The sequence below is a fragment of the Alosa sapidissima genome, chromosome 2 (genome assembly GCF_018492685.1).
Source record: "Alosa sapidissima isolate fAloSap1 chromosome 2, fAloSap1.pri, whole genome shotgun sequence".
Lineage (NCBI taxonomy): Eukaryota > Metazoa > Chordata > Actinopteri > Clupeiformes > Clupeidae > Alosa > Alosa sapidissima.
In genome coordinates, this window is record NC_055958.1 from 4591286 (window position 1) to 4617736 (window position 26451).

General features: G+C 42.3%; 1 protein-coding gene across 1 annotated transcript; it reads left to right on the forward strand.

Annotated features, from left to right (window-relative positions):
- Positions 1 to 45: 45 nt before the first annotated feature.
- Positions 46 to 26451, forward strand: epc2 (enhancer of polycomb homolog 2 (Drosophila)). The gene is made up of 14 exons (XM_042073621.1): positions 46 to 492; positions 2579 to 2738; positions 3026 to 3171; positions 16065 to 16265; positions 16725 to 16873; positions 17566 to 17695; positions 19029 to 19238; positions 19571 to 19654; positions 20028 to 20161; positions 20546 to 20892; positions 23554 to 23687; positions 23929 to 24076; positions 24353 to 24683; positions 25120 to 26451. Exons 1-14 carry the CDS (start codon positions 340 to 342, stop codon positions 25190 to 25192), a joined length of 2400 nt encoding a protein of 799 aa, XP_041929555.1. The 5' UTR covers positions 46 to 339; the 3' UTR covers positions 25193 to 26451.

Here is a 26451-nt window from a genome sequence, read left to right on the forward strand (position 1 = left end):
TTTTGTTGCATGTTGTATGAGGTGCGCGCGCAGCGCCACGGCCCATGTTCTTCGGATGTCTCGCACAGACCGTCGGGAACGCTCAGCTGCTGTGTGGATATGTCCGCCATGTTTTTCATGGCACAAGGAGCGGACCGCCCAAGAAAAAATATCTTTTAAATCAATTTTATCTCGACCAAAAATGGCTTTTAACACTGGATTTCGGTAGAAAAGGAGTCGATGATTTGGACCGTTGTGAGAGGAGGCGGGTCCCTTGTGGATTTCTACCGAATTTTTGACTGAATTCTGGCGGGATTCATGTTTCCTCCACATTTTGTGTTTTTGAGATAGGCGAAAACAATGAGTAAACTCTCGTTCCGGGCGCGAGCGCTAGACGCCGCCAAACCTCTCCCCATATACCGTAACAGAGACCTCCCGGACCTCAATGACTGCGTCTCAATCAACCGGGCTGTGCCCCAGATGCCAACTGGAATGGAAAAAGAGGAGGAATCGGTATGTTATAGTTTTAATTAATATATTTTCATCATTTGCAATCGCACATCGGGTTACTGGCATTCACTATGGGTTTTGCGCAAACCATCGTGCGTAACTGGCATGCGCCACACTCTTGAAACCTGTAATTTACGTAAATAGAGTAAAGAACCCAAAGGTGAATTCGCAAGATTTACACTTTTTGCGTATGGTGAGCTTTTGAGCGGGTAATAACTACGCTTTCGTGTTGTTATTGCGTCACAACCAGAGCGTAAATACCGTACGTGATTATCAAGCCAGCGGAAGGATACGGAAGGCATGCCGTCCGTATGGTGGACCGCTGCTGGGGTGCAATATTAGCAATAAAAGCTAGTCACTGAAGAATAATTTTCTACCTATCGGAAATCTAATTTAAGACGGACACTTCACATGTCCAATGCATTGCCCATACAATACCATTAACTTTGCAATTACGCCATGTCATCCCCATTAACTAGTTGAAGTTAACTTTTATTTCATCAGTCCTTTTAACTATCATGAAATGTGCAAGCTAAATCATTTCAAGCTATCCAGCGTCAAAGTTAATTATCACAACTACCAAGCCAGTGCATTTTGGTTATGTTAACGTTCACAATATAACTTACTTCATAGCGAAGTTGGCCGAGCCTATTTTGCATATAACTGGCGTTAGCACTGTGTCTGTCCCTCGGTAACGTTAGCTTGCAAGCTAACATTATGCGTGTTGCAGGTTAGTACCAGTGATTTGCTTTATTCAGGAACAAATTATTAACATTGTAACGTTTGCTAACGTTAGATAGTTAGCGTCAGACATATGCATTTATTAGACTGGACTGGTGCACTCCATACGTATAATACTAATGCATTGATCATAACCCGGATATCTTAAAATAAAGTGTACTGTTAACGATGATTACGTGTAGTTTGGATGATTAACTACTTATTCTGATGGGTGTCTGCTATCTCCCGCTATGTGTACAAGAGGAGAGGAAAAGTACAGCCAGTTTATGTGAGTCATGCAATTTCCTAAAGATGCTGTCAAGGGCATTACTATCTCTGAAGCGCACAAATTCAGGGAATCCCCCACCTAGCTTCCATAGATAGCGTAGTAAAATGTTCACTAAGTATACTGGCCCGGTAGTTGAGCTATAAATTGTGAACATGGTGCTAGATTAAACGTCTGCCTTAATACAGTGTCTATAGTTACCTGAGCATTGTGTGAAATTATCTCCCTTTCTTTCTGGAGGCCTCATTTGAATACTCTTGCAAGTATGATTAGTAATATAGTCATTAGGGTCCATGTGTTTAAGAATGACTATCACAGAGCATATGGGCAATATCCATAACAAGCAACATGTTGTCTTAATTCCCTTGAGGTTTACTCCTTCCATAGATGAATGTAACTCCTTACCTTACCTACCTCTTCTATATGTAACTAATAGGGTACTCCTCTTTCAGAAGTCTATCAGTATCCTGTTGAAAAACTAAAAACCCTGAAACCATTTTTTAGGGAATAAATATCAACCCATCCACACTAAATGCACCAACAAGTTTACAAGGAGCAGTAGACACGGGTGCCCTTACTGTTGCAGTTCTGCATAAGTGATAGACCAGGCTGGAGACATGTTGAGTGATGTTGCACTTGATTTCATCATCGAATTGTCCTCAGAAGTCTTGCAGGAGACAAACGGCAGTGCTCACTGTCAGTTCACACCAGCTGTTCTCCCAGTGGCTCTCCTCACCCTTATAGAGTCACATTGTGATGCAGTACAATAAGAGGGGCAGTAGTTCTGCAACAAGACATTCTGGTGTCACAGATGGCAGATGGAGTGTGAAGGCGAACATGTGCTGTCTTTCTTATTTAAAAAAAATAAAATAATAATATATATATATATATATATATATATATATATATATATATATATATATATATATATATATATATATATATATTTAGGGTAGATGTGTATGTTGCGCTCTTGTCCCCTAAAAAGAGATTCGGATTGCTTAGATGTTCTGTTTGGATGTTCTTTTGTTCATCATCCTTCTCCCTGCTTTCTCTTCCCCTTTTACCTGTTCCTCCCCCCAGGAGCACCATCTCCAGAGGGCGATCTCGGCTCAGCAGGTGTTCCGGGAGAAGAAGGAGAGTATGGTTATCCCCGTGCCTGAAACAGACAGCAACGTCACCTATTATGACCGTCTGTATAAAGGAGAGTTCCGCATTCCCAAACAGCTGATCCACATTCAGCGTGAGTAATATCTGATTTTTTTGACGTAGACATGTCTTTAAGAATGGGGTGGTCAACATTTAAAAATGATACTTATTCATTGCATTCATGAACACGAAGGACATTATTTCCATTAATTTACACATTAATGTTCAATTGCTGAATATTCAGGCTGAGATTATAAAAATAATTATTGTAGTATATTTTTGTAGGTGTATTTCCTTTGCCTCATTCACCACATCGATTCCGTGCTTGCTTCAATTGACATAATAATGACTTTTGACTGAATTACCTTTTATCCTTGTCAGCTCTGGGTTTGGACAATGAACAGCCAGATTATGACATGGATTCAGAGGATGAGACACTCCTCAACAGACTCAATAGGAAGATGGAGATCAAACCTCTGCAGTTTGAGGTCATGGTGGATCGACTGGAGAAGGCTAGTGCTAACCAGGTATTACACCCTGTATCACATGTAGACAAAGATGTTTAAGATTATTCTCCCCTAACATTTCTAACAACCTAACACGCCTAACAAGCTCTTACCCATACTGCCGCACTAAGGCAAAAGGTCGTAACGTTGATTTTGGCGAAAATGAGTTTTTGTCATTATTAGGACAATAAACATACGTTTTATCATGTAGACAAACATCAAGTTTCAATTCGGTTGCGTTTTGAGAGAAATAAGATGATGTTTTTGCCGTAACTTTAAAAAGCCAAGTGGAAACTGGCAGAAGCCCACAACGTCAGATACGTCTTTATGCCTTCCTTTGCCTTTGCTACTGAACACTCGATTGAAGTTACGGTGCGAAGTTACGGCAAGCTGTCTTCTGACCGACCATCAACGTGAAGTTGTATTGCCGGCTGGAGTTATGTCTCTATGTCTGCATTATTCAATTAAATCACCTAAGACACACACTAACTTCAATAGTAGCCTACATGTTTTGCAGTGCTTGCTTTTTGTTACATTGATTGCTTTGAAACGTAGCCTAAATGCCAAGATCAAGGAATGACACATGCTGGTGCATTAAAGATAGGCTAATCTTGATAGCCTAGCCTAACTTACTGTAAAAACCTAAACTCAACAACATATTCAGTAACAAGCGGTGCATTAGAGCATGGCTTGTAGCCTAGGATATCTTAAAGGAGAATTCCGGTGTGATATTGACCTAAAGTGTATCAAAACATGATACCGAGTGTGAACGTATGTCTCATAGCCCATCTCGGCTTGTCCCCTGCACTCCAAAATCTGGCGCTAGTTAGCCGATGCTACCAACATCTTTTTCAATAGTGGTGCTTCGGCATCGGGCTAGCCATGCAAATAAATCACTGTTTTACACCCATTTACGAGGCTCAATGTATCTCCACACTTCATTGGTAGACTTCCGAGGGCCCTGACATTTAAAACGAGACATTGAGAACTTTGAAAAAGCACTGGTAGTTTACTTACAAGACGATTTATACAGACAGTATCTTCACGAAGTTTAGCGTTTGCAGCCATCTTGAATTTAGTCACGAGAAGTCGAGCAACGAGTAAGAATGAACAGCTATGATAAGGGATCAGATTCCAAAAATAATTCAGTGGAAATGCATGGATTCCAGTTGCTGCTACTGGAAGAAACTGGAATCCATGCATTTCCACTGAATTATTTTTGGAATCTGATCCCTTATCATACCTGTTCATTCTTACTCGTTGCTCGACTTATCGTGACTAAATTCAAGATGGCTGCAAACGTTAAACTTCGTGAAGATACTGTCTGTATAAATCGTCTTGTAAGTAAACTACCAGTGCTTTTTCAAAGTTCTCAATGTCTCGTTTTAAATGTCAGGGCCCTAGGAAGTCTACCAATGAAGTGTGGAGATACATTGAGCCTCGTAAATGGGTGTAAAACAGTGATTTATTTGCATGGCTAGCCCGATGCCGAAGCACCACTACTGAAAAAGTTGTTGGTAGCATCGGCTAACTAGCGCCAGATTTTGGAGTGCAGGGGACAAGTCGAGATGGGCTATGAGACATACGTTCACACTCGGTATCATGTTTCAATACACTTTAGGTCAATATCACACCGGAATTCTCCTTTAATTCACATCACAACCCGTAATACAAGGCTGCATGTCAACTGGAAAAAAAAATGTTTCTCATTCTTAACAACCGACGAGAAAGCAAATCCATTAAATCTGCCACGAGTTTTTAAAGCTGGCTGCCGGCTAGTCAAAACTCCCAAGTTGTTACAGGCTGTCAATTCTATCTATGCGATCCTAAAGTTTAGTGTAGCTGTGGGTTAGTGGGGAAATTAAAGCTAGTCGCAAAGCAGGCAGCTTTAAATTGCAGTAATATAAAATGACCAAATAAAGGCAACCAATCACATCCTAATCTACCTAATTTGTGTGGAAGAACTTTGCTTTATCATCTGCATTTGGTTAAGTTTCCATTCTATCCAGGAAAATGTATAGACCTACAGTGTTTAATCATAATTTTTGAAAAGACCTACACACATCATCAAAATGTATTCCTGATTTCCTGATAATAATGCAAATACTGCAAATAAAATCCCTATAAATAATAATTCCTGTTTTCACTGAAACTTTTCAGCAGACATTAAGATGCTACAATGGGATAATTCTGAAATATTTTTGCTGGTTATCGAAATAAACAAGCCAATGAGTCTAAATTAGTGCCTCATATCCAAACAGAAAAATCTGTCAGAAGTGACTGTCTGTGTGGTACTAGTACGAGTATGAAATACAGAAAAACCACACAGAAGCCATTCTATCATAGTGAGTCCAATAGGGTTAATATTGCTTACATTTTAAGTGAAAGTTATCATAACATTGTGCTATAAAATAGAAGTTAAGGTATTTTGCCTTAGTATGACCAATTGTCATTTTGTGGGCAATACTAAGGCAGAATACAGTAACTTCCAAAAAAGGTTCAAAGGTCAAATTTGAGTTAATTTTTTTTGTTTGTAGAGAGATTAATACAGGTATACACTACAACATGTGAAAATTACAATATTATACCTATTACTCAATTGTCAGGAAATTAAGATAACTTTAAAGTCATTTTTCTCAATTCCACACTCTGGTGAGTTAAGGTCTTTTGCCTTAGTAGGGCAGTATACACTAGAGGAATCCCGCAGTAGACCCGCGGGTACCGACGCAAAAGAGTGCAGTGCGGGACAACTTTTGAAAGCTCTTTGCGGGAGCGGGCGGGATGAGAGAGGTGCGTTCGCGGGTGCGGGACAAACCGATGATTCACTGCACTCCCGCAAATTAAATATGTGCGTAAAATTAAATATGGAAACGATTAAAGTAGTGTTCATAACTATAGTTCAGCTGGATGTTCTGTTAGGCAGCATTAAAAAACGGGGTTTAAGCATAACTGATGGATAGCAGGCCTATAGCCTATATTGTCGTTTACGTGGGTTCAATTTGTTCCTGCTGCTCATTGTCAACCCCCGTGAGGACCCGGGGTAGAATAGGTCCCCAGCACCCCCTTGCTGATTGTAAGAGGCGACAAATGGGGTGACTTGTTTGCCGTGAGTTGCTACCCGTGTCAATGGAGGAAGAGATCCTGGTACTTGAGGAATGTGTCTTGCTGCGGCTGGCACAAGTCTAACACAGTGCTTTGGCTCCTACTTCATTTAGACAGGAGGTTTGAATGACCCGATCCAATCAATCGACTTGTCAAAGTTTGGGACAATTTCATGGGACCATTCTTTTTTTATCCCCAGAAGGCTTTGGCTGAGGGTCAATCAAGTGATATGAACTATTTTTGTTTAAATTGCTCGAGTATACCATCCCTGTATCCTTGATGCACATCTGAAGGAGAACCGCGGCTCTGTGTATCCCCTTGTTGGACTCCGAGGTGGGTGAGGAGCAGAGATGATGAATTCCAAATCCACTAATATGGCTATTAAACAACCCACTAAAAGAAGACTGCTGAGTCGAGATTTGGAAACCCCCCCCAAGAAACTGATCATTGGCAGAAATTTATAGTCCTTGAATCCTTGTCACCAGATATGCCTCTTACGAAGTTGTCCCCTTTTGCTATACGGAAAGGCATTACAGGAATAGCAGGTGTAGTTAAGGATATCAAAAAACTGCGGTCTGGACAAATTCTGATTGAATGTTCTCATGCAGAAAGTCTGTTGCACTGCAATGCACTAGGAGGTGTACCAGTACGAACTTTCCCTCACCCCTCACTAAACAGTCGTAAAGGTGTTTATCCCTACCAGGGATCTGCATGATATGGAAGAAACTGAAATAGCTACTGAATTGAAACAACTAGGGGTGACTCATGTGAAGAGAATAACCTTGAGAAAAGAAGATAAAATAATGAAGACAGGCACTTATATCCTGACCTTTAACCTGCATGAACTCCCTGAAAGAATCCTGATTGGTTACCTAAGAGTGCCCGTAGACAGGTACACCCCAAATCCCTTGAGATGTTTTAACTGCCAGAAATACGGCCATGGCTCTGCTGGATGTAAAAACAAGTCAGTTTGCTGCAAATGTGGTGAAGAAGGACATGACTCTGTCTGTACAACACCACCAAAATGCTGTAATTGCTTAGGAGATCATGCAGCTTCATCAAAGGATTGTCCTGTATGGGTCAAAGAAAAAGAAATTCAAAGAATCAGGGCTACCAAGAAGATAAGTTACCCAGAGGCATGGAAGCAGGTGGAGGAATTCCCTGTGTATAAATTCCAACAAACGTTTGCCTCTGTTGTTAAACCCACTATGAAAACTATTGATTGCCAAACAGATTTAACTTGGGTGACCAAAGACAAACCACAACCACTTAGTGGTAGCAAAACTTCTTGAGCACTCAAAGTCAGGCTATGATAAGCCAGACCTCTGCAAGTCAGATTTCAGTTGTCAGTAGAACCCACTCAGTCATCAAACGAAAAGAAGAAACCATCCAGCACTACAAGTCAATCCAGAGCAAGCCAAGGAAATAAAAATGGGAATTTAAAGGATATAGAGATGATGGATGCTACAACCTCACGTAGTCGGAGCTCCTCCCCCAAATGTAGCAGCAAGGGGCCTGTTCCAGTCTTTCCTCCTTGATGCTTACTAGCCATATTATTCAGTGGAATTGTCGTGGTTTAGAGCCAATTTTTCTGAACTACAGAATTTAACTGCTTTGTTTAACCCTCTGGCCTTCTGTCTTCAAGAGACTCTCATCACCCAACAACCCTATGTCTCGGAAAAATTATTTAATGTATAATTAATTGGCATATGGCCCAAACACTCAACGTCCATCTGGTGGCTCAGCTGTCTTAGTAAGGAATGACACAATTCATTGTCAGCTTATTATAACTACCAACTTACAGGCAGTGGCAGTTCGTTTAACTCTACATAAAGCTATAACCTTGTGCTCCATTTATGTCCCACCTGATATGTCTATAACACTGCAAATTTAGTTGAACAGCTACTATCCTCATCCATTCTTCTAGGAGATTTCAATGCACATAACCCTGTATGGGGTGGAAATCACTCTAATGCCAGAGGCAAAACACTAGAAGACTTTATTTCTAAAAATGATTTATGTCTGTGGAATGATGCATCTTATACCTACCTACATCCAGGGCATGGCACATACTCAGCCATTGACTTATCCATATGTGATCCTAATATACTGCTGGATTTTTCCTGGCGAACCTTGGATGACCTTTGCGGGAGTGACCACTTCCCCTTGATAGTATCATCTACAGAAGCGGATGTACAATCAAGAGCCCCAAGATGGCAACTAAAGAAAGCAAATTGCAGGGTGTCTCTGCAATGTGCCCATTTCACTCGCACATGCGAGTAAAAATGATGCCGTGCGAGTGAAAAAAAAAATATTTAGGCGCACTGGTGCGAATGACTTCTAACCATGTCAATGTTTGTCTACAAAATACACCGCAACATCGAGAAGCATTACTGGTGCAGACCATAGAATCACGTCGCGAATGCAGCATAAAAACTACACCTCCCATCAACGTTAGCAGTTTCGCGTTGTGACTCGCTAGTAGTCGCTTCTATCAAATCCAAGAGTGCGCAGAAAAAGCGGAAAGTTAGACTAGCCAGCCAAGATGCAAAGATTGAAGAAATTAGTTCTTCTATCCACCGAATTCATTGGATATAGGAGGAACAGGATGAGATTCTGAGAATGCAGTAAGAGAAGGAAAGGTAACCTAACATGCCTTTAAGCCCAGTTGACGTATTGGCTGCAATATGCAAAATATAGCTGTAGCGAACCGGGTCAAAAGTAGCCTCCCGTAATACTCCCATTTTATTCAAAGGTAGAACGCTACTGACAACTCCAGGCTTCCACGCATGCTTGTTTGTTTACAACGAGTGTGTGTAAGTGCAAAACAAAAATAGGCCTAACGTTTGCCTACTGCCCCCATCAATGCAGATATTTCAAATAAAAACTGAAAGTATAAAACATATATCCTTGATTAGCCTATGTTGCGTTTTGTGGAAGAGAAAATGGACTGTTTTAGTAGTAGTATTAGGCAGTATGCAGTCAGATAGGTCACCATGGGCATATTTGGATTAGCTACAGATGGATTCACAAATAAATAAATTAGCCTACATTTGGCAGGATACTTGATATACAGGCTAAATGCAAATATGGCAATGTATTATATTATTTTACATTAACAAAATGTAGGAAAATAGAACAGACTGAAAATAAAGTAGGCACTGATCTTTAAAATCCTGTTTCCTGTAGCCTAAATGTTGTCAGTCATTCTTAATATTCGCAATTGGTGCACTGGCATGTTTAACTGTTAGCTGCAGTATAATGTTAGATTATGTGTAAGTTAAGTACAGAACTGACTGTGCGCCCACATTTTTGTCTGTGCTCCTAATTTTTTTTACTTGGGCGCACAAGTGCTCCTGGAAAAAAATGTTAGTGTAGAGCCCTGAATTGGCATTTGTTTCAAGGCCTATGGACTCATGAACTCAGTCAGATGCCTCAGAACATGGAGAATCCTGTACAGGTTTTTACAGACACATTAATTGCAATTGCAGACGAAACTGTCCCAAAGACTACTGGAAAGCCATACCGCAGGTCTAATCCGTGGTTTGATAACAGCTGTAAAAAGGCCATTGAAGCCCGGAAAAAAAGCAGAGAGACTGTTTAATAAACATCCAACAACAGAAAATCTCACCAAATTAAAAGTCTGCCAAGCTCAAGCACGTAGAACCATCAATGAAACAAAGAAACAAAGTTAGAGGAAGTATGTATCAAGCCTTACATCCAATACATCTCCAAAGAAGGTCTAGAGTCTGAAAAAGATGAAAGGCAAGGGAGGTGGATCACAAGTTCAGCACCTTAAATGCCAAGACAGTCTTTTAACTACAAAACAAGATATAGCAAACCAGCTTGCAGAGACATTTGAAAGGAATTTATCCATGGAAAATTGCCACCCTGATTTTCAAGCCTTATGCATAAAGTATAGTATAGTATAGTATATATACTCTTTTGATCCCGTGAGGGAAATTTGGTCTCTGCATTTATCCCAATCCGTGAATTAGTGAAACACACACACAGCACACAGTGTACACACAGTGAGGGGAAGCACACACTAATCCCGCCGCAGTGAGCTGCCTGCATCAACAGCGGCGCTCGGGGAGCAGTGAGGGGTTAAGTGCGCCACTTACTCGACGCACCAGACCTGTAGCGCGACAATGTGACGTCACAGAAGCGCCGTAACCATTTATACTCGCGCGTTGTGGTCACGACACTAGTTGCAATATTCTCCTGAACAGAGGTGTCGCTGTTGTGAAAAGATTAACGCTAACTACGTTACACAGCAGAAGAAGCTGCATTAAGAAACACTAGTAGCAGAGAATGTAAACGGGCTCTGCTATTAGCTAGTCTCTGTGATGGTACTTCAGACTTTGGTTGCTACTATTCACAACTACCACCATCATTATCATCTAGTTTCCAAGGTGTGCGCACAGGTAGATAGATACTTTAGTCATCCCGAGGGAAATTTTAATAATTTAAACAGTTTAGTTAGCTGGCTAGCTAGCTAGCAGCTGGCTGAGTTTGTGTAATTTCCTGAAGTGGAAAGAGATTTTGTTCAGGCCTTAATAGATATCCTTTGTTTGAAAATAAATCGTTTCTATTCTTTCCTCTTAATTCCATGTGTTGCAACTCTCGCTGGTAACTTTATTAACTTATCCAGCAAACTATTACAAATTCACGACTGTAACAAAACACTGCAACTCTCGCTTGCCCTCGAACTAGTCCATCTTCCTGTTTCCGCTTTGTCGCGCTTTGTCTGAAAAAAAATGAGTGGTGCGCTACCTCGCGCTACCTGGCTAAAATCCTGGCGCGCCAGCAAGATCTACGTCATTTTGACGTCACGGTGTCACGCTACCGGTCGGGTGCGTCGAGTATGTAGAACGCCTTAGGTGCCTTGCTCAAGGGCACTTCAGCCGTGCCTACTGGTCGGGGTTCGACCCAACAACCCTCCGGTTACAGGTCCGAAGTGCTAACCAGTAGGCCACGGCTGCCCAAGGAGGAAGAGCAAATAAAGGAAGAGCAAAGACAATTGAATTTCTAGTCAGATAATACTGAACCATACAATCAACTTTTTACAATGGAGGAACTCTTATGTTCTATAAGAAATTCCCATGATACTGCGGTGGGCCCAGATCAAATCCATTATCAATTTTTAAAACACTTGGCTCATGATGCTTTATCTCACCTTTTGGAACTTTTTAATATAATCTGGGAAACAGGAAACATACCCGAAAATTGGCAAAAAGCTTTAATTATACCCATTCCAAAACCAGGAAAATACCACACTGATCCCAACAATTATCCCCCAATTGCTTTGACAAGTTGCCTTTGCAAAACCATAGAGATAGTGGTGAATATCCGACTCGTATGGATGCTTGAATCTGAAGGACATTTGAATAATTTCCAATGTGGTTTCAGACGAGGAAGGAGCACAATGGACCACCTTATAAGATTAGAGTCTTTCATTCGTGATGGTTTTATCAGAAAAGAACATGTGATAGCTGTCTATTTTGATCTTGAAAAGGCGTATGATACCACCTGGAGATATGGCATTCTAAAGGATCTGCACTGCATGGGTTTTAGAGGACATTTGCCCCTTTTTATATCAAATTGTTTGTCCAATAGACATTTTCAAGTTCAAATAGGAACTACCTTTTCAAATCCACACCTACAACAACAAGGAGTTCCTCAGGGAAGCATCCTCTCTTTTTTTTTTTTTTTTTTTAGCATCAAAATCAATAGTATTGTAAGTGCAATTGGTCCAAACTGTTTTTGTAGTCTCTATGTTGACGATCTCTGTATTTGCTACAGAGGGAAATATATGAGCATTATTGAAAGGCAGCTGCAGTTATGCATAAATAAAATTAGTAGATGGTCAGTTGAAAATGGTTTTAGGTTTTCCAAAACAAAAACTGTATGCACACATTTTTGCCTACTACGATCTTTGCATCATGACCCTTCACATTACTTGGATGGTGAAGTCATCAAAGTAGTAAAAGAGGGTAAATTCTTTGGACTTACTTTTGATAACAAACTATCTTTCATTCCACATATGAAGTGTTTGAGAAATAGATGCTTAAGAGCTTTGGACATTATAAAATATAGCTATACAGAGTGCTTGTGAGATCCCGATTGGACTATGGGAGTATTGTTTATGGATCAGCAAGGAAATCATACATACAGATGTTGAATACTATTCATCACCAAGGTCTAAGGCTTGTTCTGGGGGCTTTTGAGACTTCCCCAGTACAGAGTCTTTATGTGGAGGCAAGTGAACCCTCACTTCAAAATCGGCGCTTGAAACTCTCTTCAATATGCAGTCAAGCTTAAAGCATGCAAAGATAACCCAGCCTACTCAACAGTCAGCCACAGCAACTGCCGTTGTATGAAGCTAGACCAAAGTATATCAGTCCTTTTGGAATCCGAATAAGACCCTACCTTGAGGATCTGAACATCAACATGGACCGTGTAACGCAGACTCATTTTTGCTCTATTCCCCCGTGGAATTTGAGACAACCTGAAATTGTTAAGGATTTAAGTCACAGGAAGAAATCAAGAACCCACCCAAATGAGTACCAGCAGCAGTATATGGACGTGCGATGTCGCTTCCCCTCCCACATTCCCATTTATACAGATGGTTCCAGAGTGGATAACTGTGTGTCATCAGCAATGGTAGTTGGACAGAATCAGTGTAGACTACGAATACCAGGAATATGTTCTATTTTTACGGCTGAGGCTTGTGACTTATTTTTGGCACTTGAATATATAGATCAGACTTAACAACAAAAGTCTTTAATTTTTACAGACTCTAGATCATGTCTCCAGGCATTGGAATCCTTAAAAACTGACCATCCTATTATTGTCAACATCCTTGATAAACTAGAAAGACTAAAGAACCAAAACTTGAATGTAGTTTTTTGCTGGGTCCCAGGCCATGTTGGTCTGAGAGGAAATGAGAAAGCGGACAGTGCTGCTAAGCAAGCCCTTAACAAAGAACTCACAGAATGTCAAATCCCTGCCGCAGAGCGGTACAAAATATGACCGCCGCCCAGTCCAGAAAAATAAATCACGCTGAAAGGCCTATATGATTCTAACTGTCTCACTAAATTGCATTATCCACACTCAATTCTCACTGGTATCTGCTAGACAACAAGTACCAAAACATGATTAGTTCATAGATTTCACATGTAAAATTCATTTTATACAACCCCACCCCCATCTTGCCTGTTCATAATTCTGAGAAATTCTTGAATTGTGTGCATGTGTGCGTGTACATGTTTATGTTTATGTTTGTGTGTGGGTGTGGGTGTGTGTGTGTGTGTGTGCGTGCGTGCGTGCTTGCTTGTGTGTTTGCCTGCGTATGTGTGTTTGTGCATGTGCATGCATGCGTACATATGTCTACTGTGTGAGTATGTGTCATACGTATGATTACTGTGAATGTATGTGTGTGCGTGTGTATCTGTTTATGCACATGTGTGCACATGGAATGGGTTAAAATGAACCCTGGAGGCAAACATACGGAAAAAATTGGTCATCCTAGGCCCTACGGTTCTCAAGACATTCAGAGAAAACTGTGTCTGCCCTACCCTCCTTTCAGGGGGTCCAGTACAGTGGGGGGGCTACAGATCAAAACAAAAAACGATGGTTCCATGCTATCCATGTGGGGTTACATGCCCACCAAGTTTCGTGTACCCCGGTCTTTCAGTGTCCCGGGAATCCTTGTTGTTGTACGGTCACTAAATGTACACATAAATTATTTTATTGTAAGGCCCCCCATGAACGAAAGTTCACAAAACTTGGCATGCATTTGGAGGGTGTCATAATGATCCTACACTTTCAATTTCGTGCAGTTTTGACCATGTCAGCCAGAGATATTGTGATGAAAACACCTAATTTTTTGCTTTTTAATTTTTAACTAAGTGGCGCTATACATGAAATAAGTGGTAATGGGATGGGTTGACATGCCCCCTTAAGACCAACATACAAACGGTTCTCGAGATATACATACGGGTGTCATAATGATCCTACACTTCCAATTTCGTGCAGTTTTGACTATGTTAGGTCACAGATACCTGCGATTACAACACCTCATTTTTACTTTTTTGTGTTTAACTAGGTGGCGCTATACATGAAATGAGTGGTTATGGAATGGGTTGACATGGCCCCTTGAGATCAACATACAAAAAAAATGGTCCTCCTAAACCTTACGGTTCTCGAGATATTCACAGAAAACTGTGTCTGCCCTACCCTCCTTTCGGGGGGTGCAGTCCAGCGGGGGGGCTACAGATCAAAACGAAAAACGATGGTTCCATGCTATCCATGTGGGGTTACATGCCCACCAAGTTTCGTCTACCCCGGTCTTTCAGTGTCCTGGGAATCCTTGACGGAAATTTTGACATGAGAAAAAGAAAAAGAAAAAAAAATCTGACTAAACCTTCGCTGCGCGGCGGTCATAATAAGCTAGATGAAATCCATCCTACTGTAAGGAAGAGACTATTTTTTTCTTTTCAATCCCGATCAAATAGTCTATACCAAATGCCGTATAGGACATTCAAGACTCACTCATAGCATAGTGGTGAAGATTCCCCATTATGCCAATTTTGCAAAATGCCTCTGTCAGTGAGACATATTTTGATCTGTTGCCCTGCCTTGAAAACCAAAAGACAACAATTTTATCAATTCTATAGCTGATGTTTTTAGTAAGGTCCCACCTTTTGAAGGTTTTAGAATATCTTATTAGCATAGATTTTAAGAAACATATTTAAGTTTATGTAACACACAATGCTCTGGCCATTAAATAGCCTTAGTTGCAGAAATGGCCTTAAATTAAACAAACAAAACTGCTCATTGTCAAAACTCAAAATCGAAAGCATGACAGAGGAAGAGGGCACCAGGCTAGGCCTACTTCATTGTTGGCTTACATTCAGAACCAAGAAACTGACATCTGGAGTCTTTCTCAGGTGTGTGTGCGCCTTTCGTGAGACAAAAAGAAAAGCTGAATAGACTATCCCTCCTGCATGCGGGCTTTAGCGGGCGGGAGCGGGACATCATGTTACAGATGCGGGCAGGAGCGGGACTAAAAATGACACATTAATGCGGGAGCGGGACAAAATATTGCGGGAGCGGGACAGGATATTGTGGGAGCGGGCGGGAGCTGGACAGGATATTGCGGGAGCGGGCGGGAGCTGGACAGGATATTGCGGGAGCGGGCGGGAGCGGGACTGAAAAATCCGTCCCGCGCAGACCTCTAGTGTACACTTGCCTCTCTTCCCTCCTCTACCCCCTTCTTCTTCTACCCCACTTTGACTAGTACTTTTAACGTCTGCACTCTCATGACTTTAGTAAAAGTATTGATTGATGCAGTCGTAATTCCGACCTAAGGTCTCCTGTGCTCTGTAATTTGAATGTTGTTCCTCATTTTGGTAAGCTGCTTTGGATAAACGAATGAGTAAATGTAAAATGTAATTTGTGTAAATAGAAGCTTTAGTGTTTTAAAATGACGAAGATGTACTGTATAAGACTGAAACGTTACTATGGATTAAAGTTTCTGGGAGCGTCTAACAGTGTACAGATCCTTCTTTTGATTTTTACCTTCAGTTAAGTTTTGATCTAGCACCTGTAAAAGTTGTTGGATGTGCGTACCCTACACTCTGCTTTTTGAATAGAAGCTCTAGTCCCACAGATTGTCACATAGACTTGTGGACATTTATATACTCTCTCTTTACCAACATTTGTCCAGCAAGTTTGCATCTTCAATTTTAACTAGCAGGGTCTGCATTCTTCCTTCTAACTCTCCTTTCACCCCCACACATACACAGCTGGTGACTCTTCCGGAAGCCAAGCTGCTGCTGAACGAGGACGACTACCTCCTGAAGTCTGTGTACGACTACTGGATGAGGAAGCGGAAGAGCCGGCAGTCGCTCATCCCACAAGTCAAACAGGAGAAGCGCGACGGCTCCACCAACAACGATGCCTATGTCGCCTTCCGCCGGCGCACAGAGAAGATGCAGACCAGGAAGGTCGGTTGCTAGCTGCTTCTTTTGAGTGTTTTTACAGCTTATTTCTCTGTGTTGCAAATTGGTGTCTTAAATGACCTTCACGTCAGTATTTGTCCAGTTTTCTTTTCGATATCTACAGCTGAGGCAGTATTAAAACTGATGGGAAAACATTTTATACATGTTAATGTGTGTATGATGGCATGCCAAAAAGGGGAGGGTGATTTATTGAAATTTATTCATCTGTTTGGCCAAAAATGAGATGCATCATTACAGTGAAATGGTAGCTCTGACGAAGCATTTCATACATATTAACTATGCAGGGCTTTGCCAGGTGTTGAATACTGATGTGCTCTAGCTTACTAGGGATGACTTAAAATCTGTCTATCTCCCTGCAAATCATGTGTAGTTATCCACAGCTTACCATCAGTCACACACGCACACGCACACCATCTCATAGTAATTGTACTGTGTCCACTACAGAACCGTAAGAATGATGAGGCGTCATACGAGAAGATGCTGAAGCTGAGAAGGGAGTTCAGCCGCACCGTCACCATCCTGGAGATGGTCAAGAAGCGGGAGAAGGTCAAACGAGAGCTGCTGCACCTCACGCTGGAGGTGGTGGAGAAGAGGTGTGCACAAACGCACATGCACAACAATTTACACATGTGCATGCAGTCCATCAATTTTACATACACCAAGGCATTCTCTAATACAGACTGCATGCATATTCTTGTGCATATGTCCTGGCATGGATGAAGATAAGAATGCAAATGTGATGCTTACATAATCAGCACACACTGAAAACAGGAACACAGACTGGTGCTATCAGCATTGTGCAATCACTGTTGAAAGCCAGCAAAACCATTAGTTGTATTTTATTTATTTATTTTTTTTTTTTTTCTTTCTTTCTTTCTTTCTGACATTTGTTATGAAGTATCCAGTTCCACCTTGTATATGTATAAGTAAGTATATTTACTCTTTTGATCCCGTGAGGGAAATTTGGTCTCTGCATTTATCCCAATCCGTGAATTAGTGAAACACACTCAGCACACAGTGAGCACACAGTGAGGTGAAGCACACACTAATCCCGGCGCAGTGAGCTGTCTGCAACAACAGCGGCGCTCGGGGAGCAGTGAGGGGTTAGGTGCCTTGCTCAAGGTGCCTTGCGCTTCAGCCGTTCCTACTGGTCGGGGTTCGAACCGGCAACCCTCCGGTTACAAGTCCGAAGCGCTAACCAGTAGGCCACGGCTGCCCAAGCCAAAGAAGAAGAGGTAACTGTAATAAGGATAACTCCTATTTATTTGCTCATTATTTTGCACAGGTATCACATGGGTGACTTCTCGGGAGAAATTCTCAATGAAGTCAGCGCTCCTCTGGCTGAGAAGCCAGTCTACACCGCTCCCATCACTCTGCCGAATGGAAACCGCTACAAAGTGGAGAACAAGATCAAGGTTATTATTGTCATACAGCGTTTCCGCTAGTGGCGGCAGGTCTTTGCTAATCACACCATTTAGTCTAGTGTGACTTGAGAGGGACAGGATTCAGGAACTAAAGACAGGCCCATCTTCTGTCTGACTCGCGTCACATTAACCCATGCATTAAACCACATTTCACTTGAATGCTTGAACATACCGATAGTTCACGTTGACAATGAAGAAACGCTTAGCTTACTTCGTTTATGACAGAAATTAAGTATTGTGCTAACATGTAGAAACACAACCCACAACACTGCCTTTATTTGGTGCAAATCCTCCTTTACTTTATAGTACGCGATTCACATTAGGCCTACTAGGTCATCACCGCGAGTGCATACAAAAAGTTTTGCTTTAATCTAATTTACCTTCGTTACTACCAGTCGTTGCTTTTTCCCAGCATCGATTCGCGATTGAGTGCGCATTTAATGTAACAGCGGTATCTTCGTGGAGACATATACTCTCCAGTTTCATTTTTGCTGTTGTTGCGAGCGAGCTAATAGGCTACAATATGGGAAATACCGTATTTTCCGGACTATAAGTCGCACTTTTTTTCCATAGTTTGGCTGGTCCTGCGACTCAGGTGCAACATATTGCCTACTATGCTCCAGGACAATATTTAGCGTCTCCCCTAATTCTGAAGCAGTGGCACCACTAAATGAAGAGGAAACACTGAGAAGAAAGTTAATGTTTTAAATAGGTTACTACATCAATACAATATATAATATGTGAAGTGAAACTGGACGGGCCATAATAACCTCTGACTAGTTTTAGGCTACTTATTGTTAAATTGCAATGTGAGCGGCAGCCAGCAGGGGAGGATACGTCGGCAGGATTATTAAAAAAGCAACTGCAACTACATTGTGCGTCTGCCCTGATTCTGATACCGTGGGGGTATTAATTAAACCAGGGCGGGCCGCCATGCTGAAATAAACATAGAGGAAACACTATCATATATAATGGCTCTGTATCGCAGACACAGCAGAAATTTCTAATGTCTTTGGTACTTAAGCCCAGTATAAAATTATTTCACTTGAAATGTCACATTAGAAGCTAAATACTGGACTTTGTAGACTGGTGATATTTGTATGTGGAGGTAGGGTCATAAAGTAGCTTGTGGTTTAGAACCTCAAATATATCCCATTCAGGTTCTGTGCCCAAATTCAGGTGTGGATTTGAAAATCAGTAGTTATGTACAACAGCTTTGAAATGTGTTCACCTCAGGCATAGATGTTAACACAGGCATAGATGTTAACTCAGGCATAGATGTTAACACTGCCTTATGCCTTGGATATCGCTCTTCTTCTTTCAGACACACAAGCCCGGCCCACAGCACCCGCACCACTTCTCCATCAAGCCAGAGCCACACTTTGACTTTGTGCGGCCACATAAGAAGTACACCAAGAGGCCCAAACTGGACCCGCTACGCCAGCCGAGCCGCATTGAGAGGCAGCACACAGTTAACAAGGCCGACCTCAAGCAGTACGACTTCCACAGCTCCGGAGAGGAGGACTACCCTCTGGTCAGTACCTCACTGAGGAGTGCCATACTTACTTACAATAAGGAGAATGGGGGCTCTGGCATTGGCAATATATGAACGCCAATATACGCCTGGTATTCCACTATGCAACATTGTTGTCTCTTGTTGGAGCATGCCCATTTTGTTGGGCTCGTTCAGACTAATTTGGTACCACCTAGTGCTACATGGGTGTTCAGGATGTTGAACAACAATCGGCTGTCGGTGTAGACAGCCATGAAATGGTCCTTTTTCTTTCTGTCTTTGTGTCCGTATGTTCTTTTCTGTTTTGTTCTCTTGTGCTGTATCACTCATTATTTCCCTCACACCCCATCCAGTCTCCTACGTCAGAGCCAGATGAGGAGAACGACCCAGATGGAGTGTTTGCTTTCAGGCGGAGAGCTGGCTGCCATTACCTCACTGTAAGTCCTACCGCCAGGGGCAGATGGCTGGCATTTTACAGAATTATGGAATTGCTATACACACACACACACACACACACACACACACGATTGCCTCCTGTAAGACTAGTGTCCTCTTCTTTTTTTTCTTCCTGTCCTCTCTCTCTCTCGCCCTGCCTTGAAAACCAAAAGACAACAATTTTAGCATCAAAATTCTATAGCTGATGTTTTTAGTAAGATCCCACCTTTTGAATTTTAGAATATCTTACTAGTATAGATTTTAAAAAACATATTTAAGTTTCTAAAGCACACAATGCTCTGGCCATAAATACCCTTAGTTTGTGGAAATGGCCTTAAATTAAACAAACAAACTCTCTCTCTCTCCCCACTGAAGCCACTCGTGGACCAGAGCTCCTCTCCTCTGTGGGGTCAGGTGGACCCGCTGCACCAGCGGCACTCCCTGACGGCCCTAACGGTGCCACGCCGCTGTGTGGGTCTGGCACGCAGGAGGGTGGGACGCGGTGGCAGGTAACATCACTGTCCGTCACGCCACCTCTTTATTCTCATACTGGAACAATTCAGTTCTCTCCATCCTAATTACTGTCGGGTGTACTTCTGTCTGTATATGGGAAGATTCAGGATGGTCTCCTTATTTGTCAAAGGATTGATAATTCTATATCTGCTGCTTGATTGTGAAGTTGATATTTATGTTATATTTCCTCGCTGGACTAACAAGAATCTACTCAGTGAATGACTTGTATAATAAGAATAATGCTTAAGCTTCAAACAATACTTAAGCTCTCCAAATTGTCACACATAAATGTTTAGCTCTGAGCATTGGATATTGCTTTTAGAGACCACCTAAACATGCCATGCCAAGTGTCACCCTTCATCCCTCTGTCTCGTCCTCAGGGTTGTGCTGGACCGTGCCTCCTCCGACCTGGACCGCGCCTTGCGACTGCTGGACCCGGACGTTTTCTCCTCCTCCCACTCCTCACCATCTCCAGCCCTCGACCCCGTTGACCTCAGGCACGACCCCTCGCACACCACCCAGTTAGCCTTGCCTCCTGCGGAACGCTCCCTGGAGCAAATCCTCAGCGACATCAAGTCCTGCAGGTGGCGCTGTTTCCGCCCACGGCCCGCGCAGGAGGAGGGCCATGGCAACACCAGGAAGAGCGGCATGGCGGCGGAGGGCAGGACGCGAGAGGCGCCGGGCAAGAGCACGGGCAGCGCCTCGCACGCTAAAGCTGCAGCCACAGGTCCGTCATCACAATGGCAATCAAAGAATATGGACTTCAGCCTTGTTCTAGATCCATGTAGTATTCTATCACATGCAGTCTTTATAATCAAGTCTGATCATTGTTTTTTCAGGTTAACATTTAGTTCTGCCTATCTTAGTCTTCCGCAGGCTTTCCTAACTCAGGACCCCACAAAAAACACCCCTTCGGCTGTTAATGATTATAAACAAATCCATGACTCAATGAGAAGGCATGATTGCATCACCACATAGTTGGTGTATGTAGTCATCAGACATGGTTTTGTTATAAAATAGCATTCAGCAACTTAAAAAAGCAACATTTCTGTTCTTGCATTACCTTCAACATCAGTATGTTTTGTAAATTCTAGACATATTACCTTAACAGACTTAACAATACTCTGTCAAAATAGTTACATAACCACTGCCTGTAATACACTTTATATGTTGGATTTTCCAAGTTGGCTCCACAGAAATCAGCTTAACGTATTCACGTAACGTATTCAAACTTTGGGGACCATTATGTTTTCCTGCTCTCAGTTTTGATGAGTAATGCTCCCATAGCCAATTTAATTTAAGTGTGCTTGCTTGATGATTTCACCCCACCGATTAATCTTGGGTAATTTGTCAGCCATTAGTGTCTAATTTGTTACTGGTGGGTTCACAATGTTAAGTGGCTTGCAGCATCTGAACCATGAAAGGATTAGGCCTCCGTAGGCTTACAGTGCAGAGCAATGCCAGGGCTTCCCCTTGCTCTGTGTGTGTGTGTGGTCTGATGACCGCCCACAGCTGGCAGAGCGCTCTCGTTCAGCTGACTTGTCACATTCACCTCTGCTGCCTCTACTTGGGGAAGTCTCTCCTCCAAGATGTGGCAGATAGAGTCTGGCAGCTTCCATAGTGATGCTGACGGCTGGCTGCCCCAAGGCCTGTTTTTCTGTCTTTTGTGAAGAACTCTCAAAGCATCCCAAGATTTTTCTTTTCATTTTCTTTGACTGAGCTCAGGCAAGGTCACTGTTTCTCATACTCCCCACACCCTGTCTGACAGCAGCCGTAAATGGCCGATGCAGTAGAGGTGACGAGCTGCACCGGCCTTTTTTGATAACCTTGGCATGCCGAAAGAGATCCAACAGTAAGCCTGCACGAATAGAGGGAGGTATTGATTTCACATCGTTATCACACCCAGTTGGGGTATCCAATTTATGAAATGTTCTCTCCAGTTTGTTGTTTACAGTGCCAAGTGCTTTAATTTGTGATTTAATGATCTCTATGCACCATACATGATGTAGATGTAGAGGTTAATGTTGAATTACTCACACATTCACACCTTAGAATTTTGTAGAACTGAAGAAGCAACGGAGGTTGATTTGTAATTTTATATCCAAAAATGTAATTGAACACTTATATAACGGGAAAGACTACTGCGTCACCTCCTCCTCAAACACTCAGAAGCATCAAGTCAAATTATGAGAAGGATACATCTCGTGCCTGTCCTTCATCAATATCCATATAATGCAACCACACCGTGTAACCAGACATGCCTCCTGTGTGCTGCCCCTGCCTGTGGAGTTCAGACCCACAGGTTTACCTTGAGGCTCGTCCAGCTTCACTGGTCTGACTACAGCCCCATAGGCATAGCTGGGGTTACATAAGTGTTCCTCTGCAGGAGAAATTACAGAGCACCAGGCAGTAACCAACAGCAGGAGAGGAAACTATGATCTGGGGAACAAACTTGGGAGAGGTTTGGAAAGCTGCTGGCTGCCATGTGACTAGCTTGATGTTTGGGCACCGCTGGGAAAAAGCATGGTCTGGGAAGTGCAAATGAGGCAATGCTATGGTATTTCTCAGTGTCAGTTGGTGTCACGGAGGAACCTCTCAATAGAGAGTGGAGTTTTTTCACATTGTATGGTGTCTTTAATGCTAACATCAGCAGTTTCTCTATTTGTTATGCTGCAATTCTCTCCACTCTGTAATCAGGGTTTAGAGGTTTAAGTTGTTATACATGTTTCATTTGAGAGTGACAACAAATCTTATTTTAAATTGGGCTGCTATACTATATAAAATAGCACATAAGTATGCCATCATCATTGGGCGGTGGTAGCGGTTAAGGAATTGGGCTAGCGTGCAGTAGCCTGAAAGTTGTCGGTTCAATTCCCAGCTTCCACCGTTGTGCCCTTGAGAAAGGCACTTAACCTAAAGTTGCTCTGGGGACAATGTAATCCCTTGTATTATAGTTGACATATGTAAGTCGCTTTGGCTAAAAATGCGTCAGCCAAATGTAATGTAATGTAATCAAAATAGCACTAAGTATGCCATAAACATTGACCATACTCAAAATAGCACTAAGTATGCCATCAACATTGACCATACTCAAAATAGCACTAAGTATGCCATCAACATTGACCATATTAAGTGTTACTCACCTCTGACCTCATGTGTTGGGGAATGGTATTACACATTCTTTCAATAGCCCATGAGTACAGCCATTTCCCTTGTTCTTGTTTCTTATTTCGTCTGTGTTTGTCTGTTGATGTGTTGTTTTTGTCTTTATTTAAATGTTTTTCCCCTCTATTTTTTTCCTCTCCGGCTATTTAATCTCCACTCTACTGTATTTGTGTGTATGGTGGTGGTGGTAATCCTGCTCGTTCCCTGTGTGTGGTGTCTGCAGAGGCCATCACAGAAGAACAGTACCAGACCCACCAGCAGCAGCTGGCCCAGATGCACAAGCAGCAGCTGGCTCAGGTCCTGCAGAGAACAGCGGCAACTCCCTACGCAGCACAGCCCGAACGCAAGGCCACACAGGTACATGTGATGCAGACACGGGACGCACACAAACCCACATGCTCACCATCTAGTCTACCATGTGTACATAAATAGTCACATACAGAGGAACATTGAGTTGTGGATATTGTCCTTAAAACATACCCATTTGGACATGCTTACCAGTGCAGACATGCATATCTTGATCCCAGCTGCATACGATTTGTGACTCACAAACAGCACAGTGTTTCTAAGTGTGTGTGTGTGTGTGTGTGTGTTCTAGACTGCCAGCTCGACGGAGCGAGTGTTAAAGACCCTGGATTCGGCCAGTGCACACTTTGCTGCCTCTGCATTGATGAGCAGTCCTCCGTCAGCCAACAATGAGAACAAACCCCACCCTCCAACAGTCAACGGCGTCGGCCCCGGTTCAGGTACAGCACGTTTGGTGAAGTAAAAAGTCGAGATATCACGGCCGAAATAAAAGTAGAAATAAAATTAGTTTTCACTGCTGAACAACAACCATTAAACACTCTCAAAGCCCTTTTAAATGACCGTAATTAGTGTACTTTAACACCTCAGTAAACTGGACACCAATGTCATTCATCCATACGATGTTGCTGTTCTAGTCCAGTGAGTAGTCTACTTGATATTATCTTGGTTTGTAATTATTTGTGAACTTTGGCCATTTTGATCTGTGATCCTTCTAGGAGGCTCCAGACCCCTGAAGTTCACCAGCACCTCTCAGAGTGGCGGCGGAGGAGGCAGTCCCGCAGTCCGCTCCTCTTCCTCTCCGGCCCGCGGTAGCCAGGGCCTGATCCGTGGTAACGGCAGCAGCAGCAACAGCAACGCAACGCCCCAGTCGCTGCCCCGCGGCCATGCCCACCTGGGCAGCGTGAGCGCCGTGTCTCCAGCCCACACGCACCTCAGCGCCCGGCCCTCGGCCCCCTCGCCCTCCGCCTTAAAGCTGGCCGCTGTCGCCAGCAGCTTGGACCGAGTGCCCAAGGTCACGCCAGCCAGTGCCGTAGACAGCATTGGCAGGTGAGCCACAGCAGCAGACACTAATGCGTGACCCCCACTGACATTCACGCTTGGTCATCTATACCACCAGCACTACAGCAAGCATACTATAGGAAATATCTCCACCAAGACGTGGTTGGGCAGACTCCATAGTGATCCTGATAACCAACATAAGTCTTGTTTTTCTCCACACGTCCTCATGCTTAACTGTAGATGTATGTGGAACACAGACTCCACATATTATTCTGCCAGAATGGTTGAAAGAAAACTAAGATTAACTCCTAGTTGTTATTATTTCTTTATTTTACAGTCTTCCTTTTGGTCCTATTGTTAAAAGCTTACCTGGTATTCACTGTTTATGTGTGTGCCTTTTTATGCAAGTTCCGCTCTTTTGTGTTTAGGGAACATTACATACTGTTAGAACTCAGACATGTGTTGTGTGTTTTGTTTTTTTTAGGGAGAACCATGAACCAGAGAGATTGGCCCTTAATGGCATATCAGAGACCACAGTGGCAATGGAAGTGACATAACCTCACTCCACGTCATTGACCATCATGCCATTGAACGGACTAACCTCCAAGACGAAATGCAAGACCACTTCCTGCCACTAGGGGGCTTACTCGCAGAACAGTACCTAAATTTGCAGCATATCAAAAAGAGATTTGTCAATATACATGTACATTTTGTAACATTGGGAATATCACTACCTTGTAAAATAGTATATTTGTATCATTAGTATCTTATTTCTGTTACTTGAATTCTAGATACTTTTTGTCATCATGCTTTTGCACTTGGAAAAAAATGGCAAATGACCGCATTCAAAAAAAATCATTATAAAACAGGTGCATCGGTTTGTGTTAGGATCATGAGCATGAAATCCGGTCCTGCATCACTCATTTTACCTATTTATTTTATGATGTTTACATTTTTGTATCTTGTACAAATAAATCAATTTTGTGACCACAAAATGCAGAAATGGATGTAGCTAGAGCATATTATGTTGTGCTTTTTTCTTGTTGCAAAAGGAAAAAGAGCCCGATTTGATTTGGTTTCACAAATTGATTTTTTGTTTTCTATTTTTTTTTTGTATATAATTATGCGGCATTCTCTCATTTGTCCTCTGTCTATTTCACAGAGGTGATTAAAACATTTTTATTTTTTTATTTTGTCTTAATTGTTTTTCCTGTATCTGCCAAACAATCTCCAGGTGTTATCCATAAGAAAAGAAAAACTATAATGTCCGTTTGATCATATTTGTGTTTAGAAAAGAAATTGTGGCTAAATGCATACATTGATTCATTGTCTGCAAATACCAGTATGTTTTAAGTATTCGTATATGCCTTTTTAAATGAGTGGGCTAACGCCAGTCAAAAATTCACAGCTGTAAATCGTTTTTGGTTTACGTTGTGCAATAACGTTCCATATTATGGACAACTTTGCCGAGATTGCCCTTTGATGTAGGGGGCAGTCCTATCGAAACCCCTACATCTTTTTTCCCCTCTTCAAGGGCAAGTAACAAGCAGAAAATGGCTCTGGTGGCCATGTGCTCTGACATACTCCATGATGAGTATAGGCTCCATGCGTTGGATCTGGTGGCCATGTGCTCTGACATACTCCATGATGAGTATAGTCTCCATGCGTTGTCAGTATAGTCATTTTCTTCTGTACAGCCATTTAGTATCCATGCACAATGTCCAAAGATTTACATTTCCCCATGCTACTTGTCCTTGAAGTGATACTGACTTAAAAAAATATGCAGGGAAATAAAAAATTGAACTATATCATATCA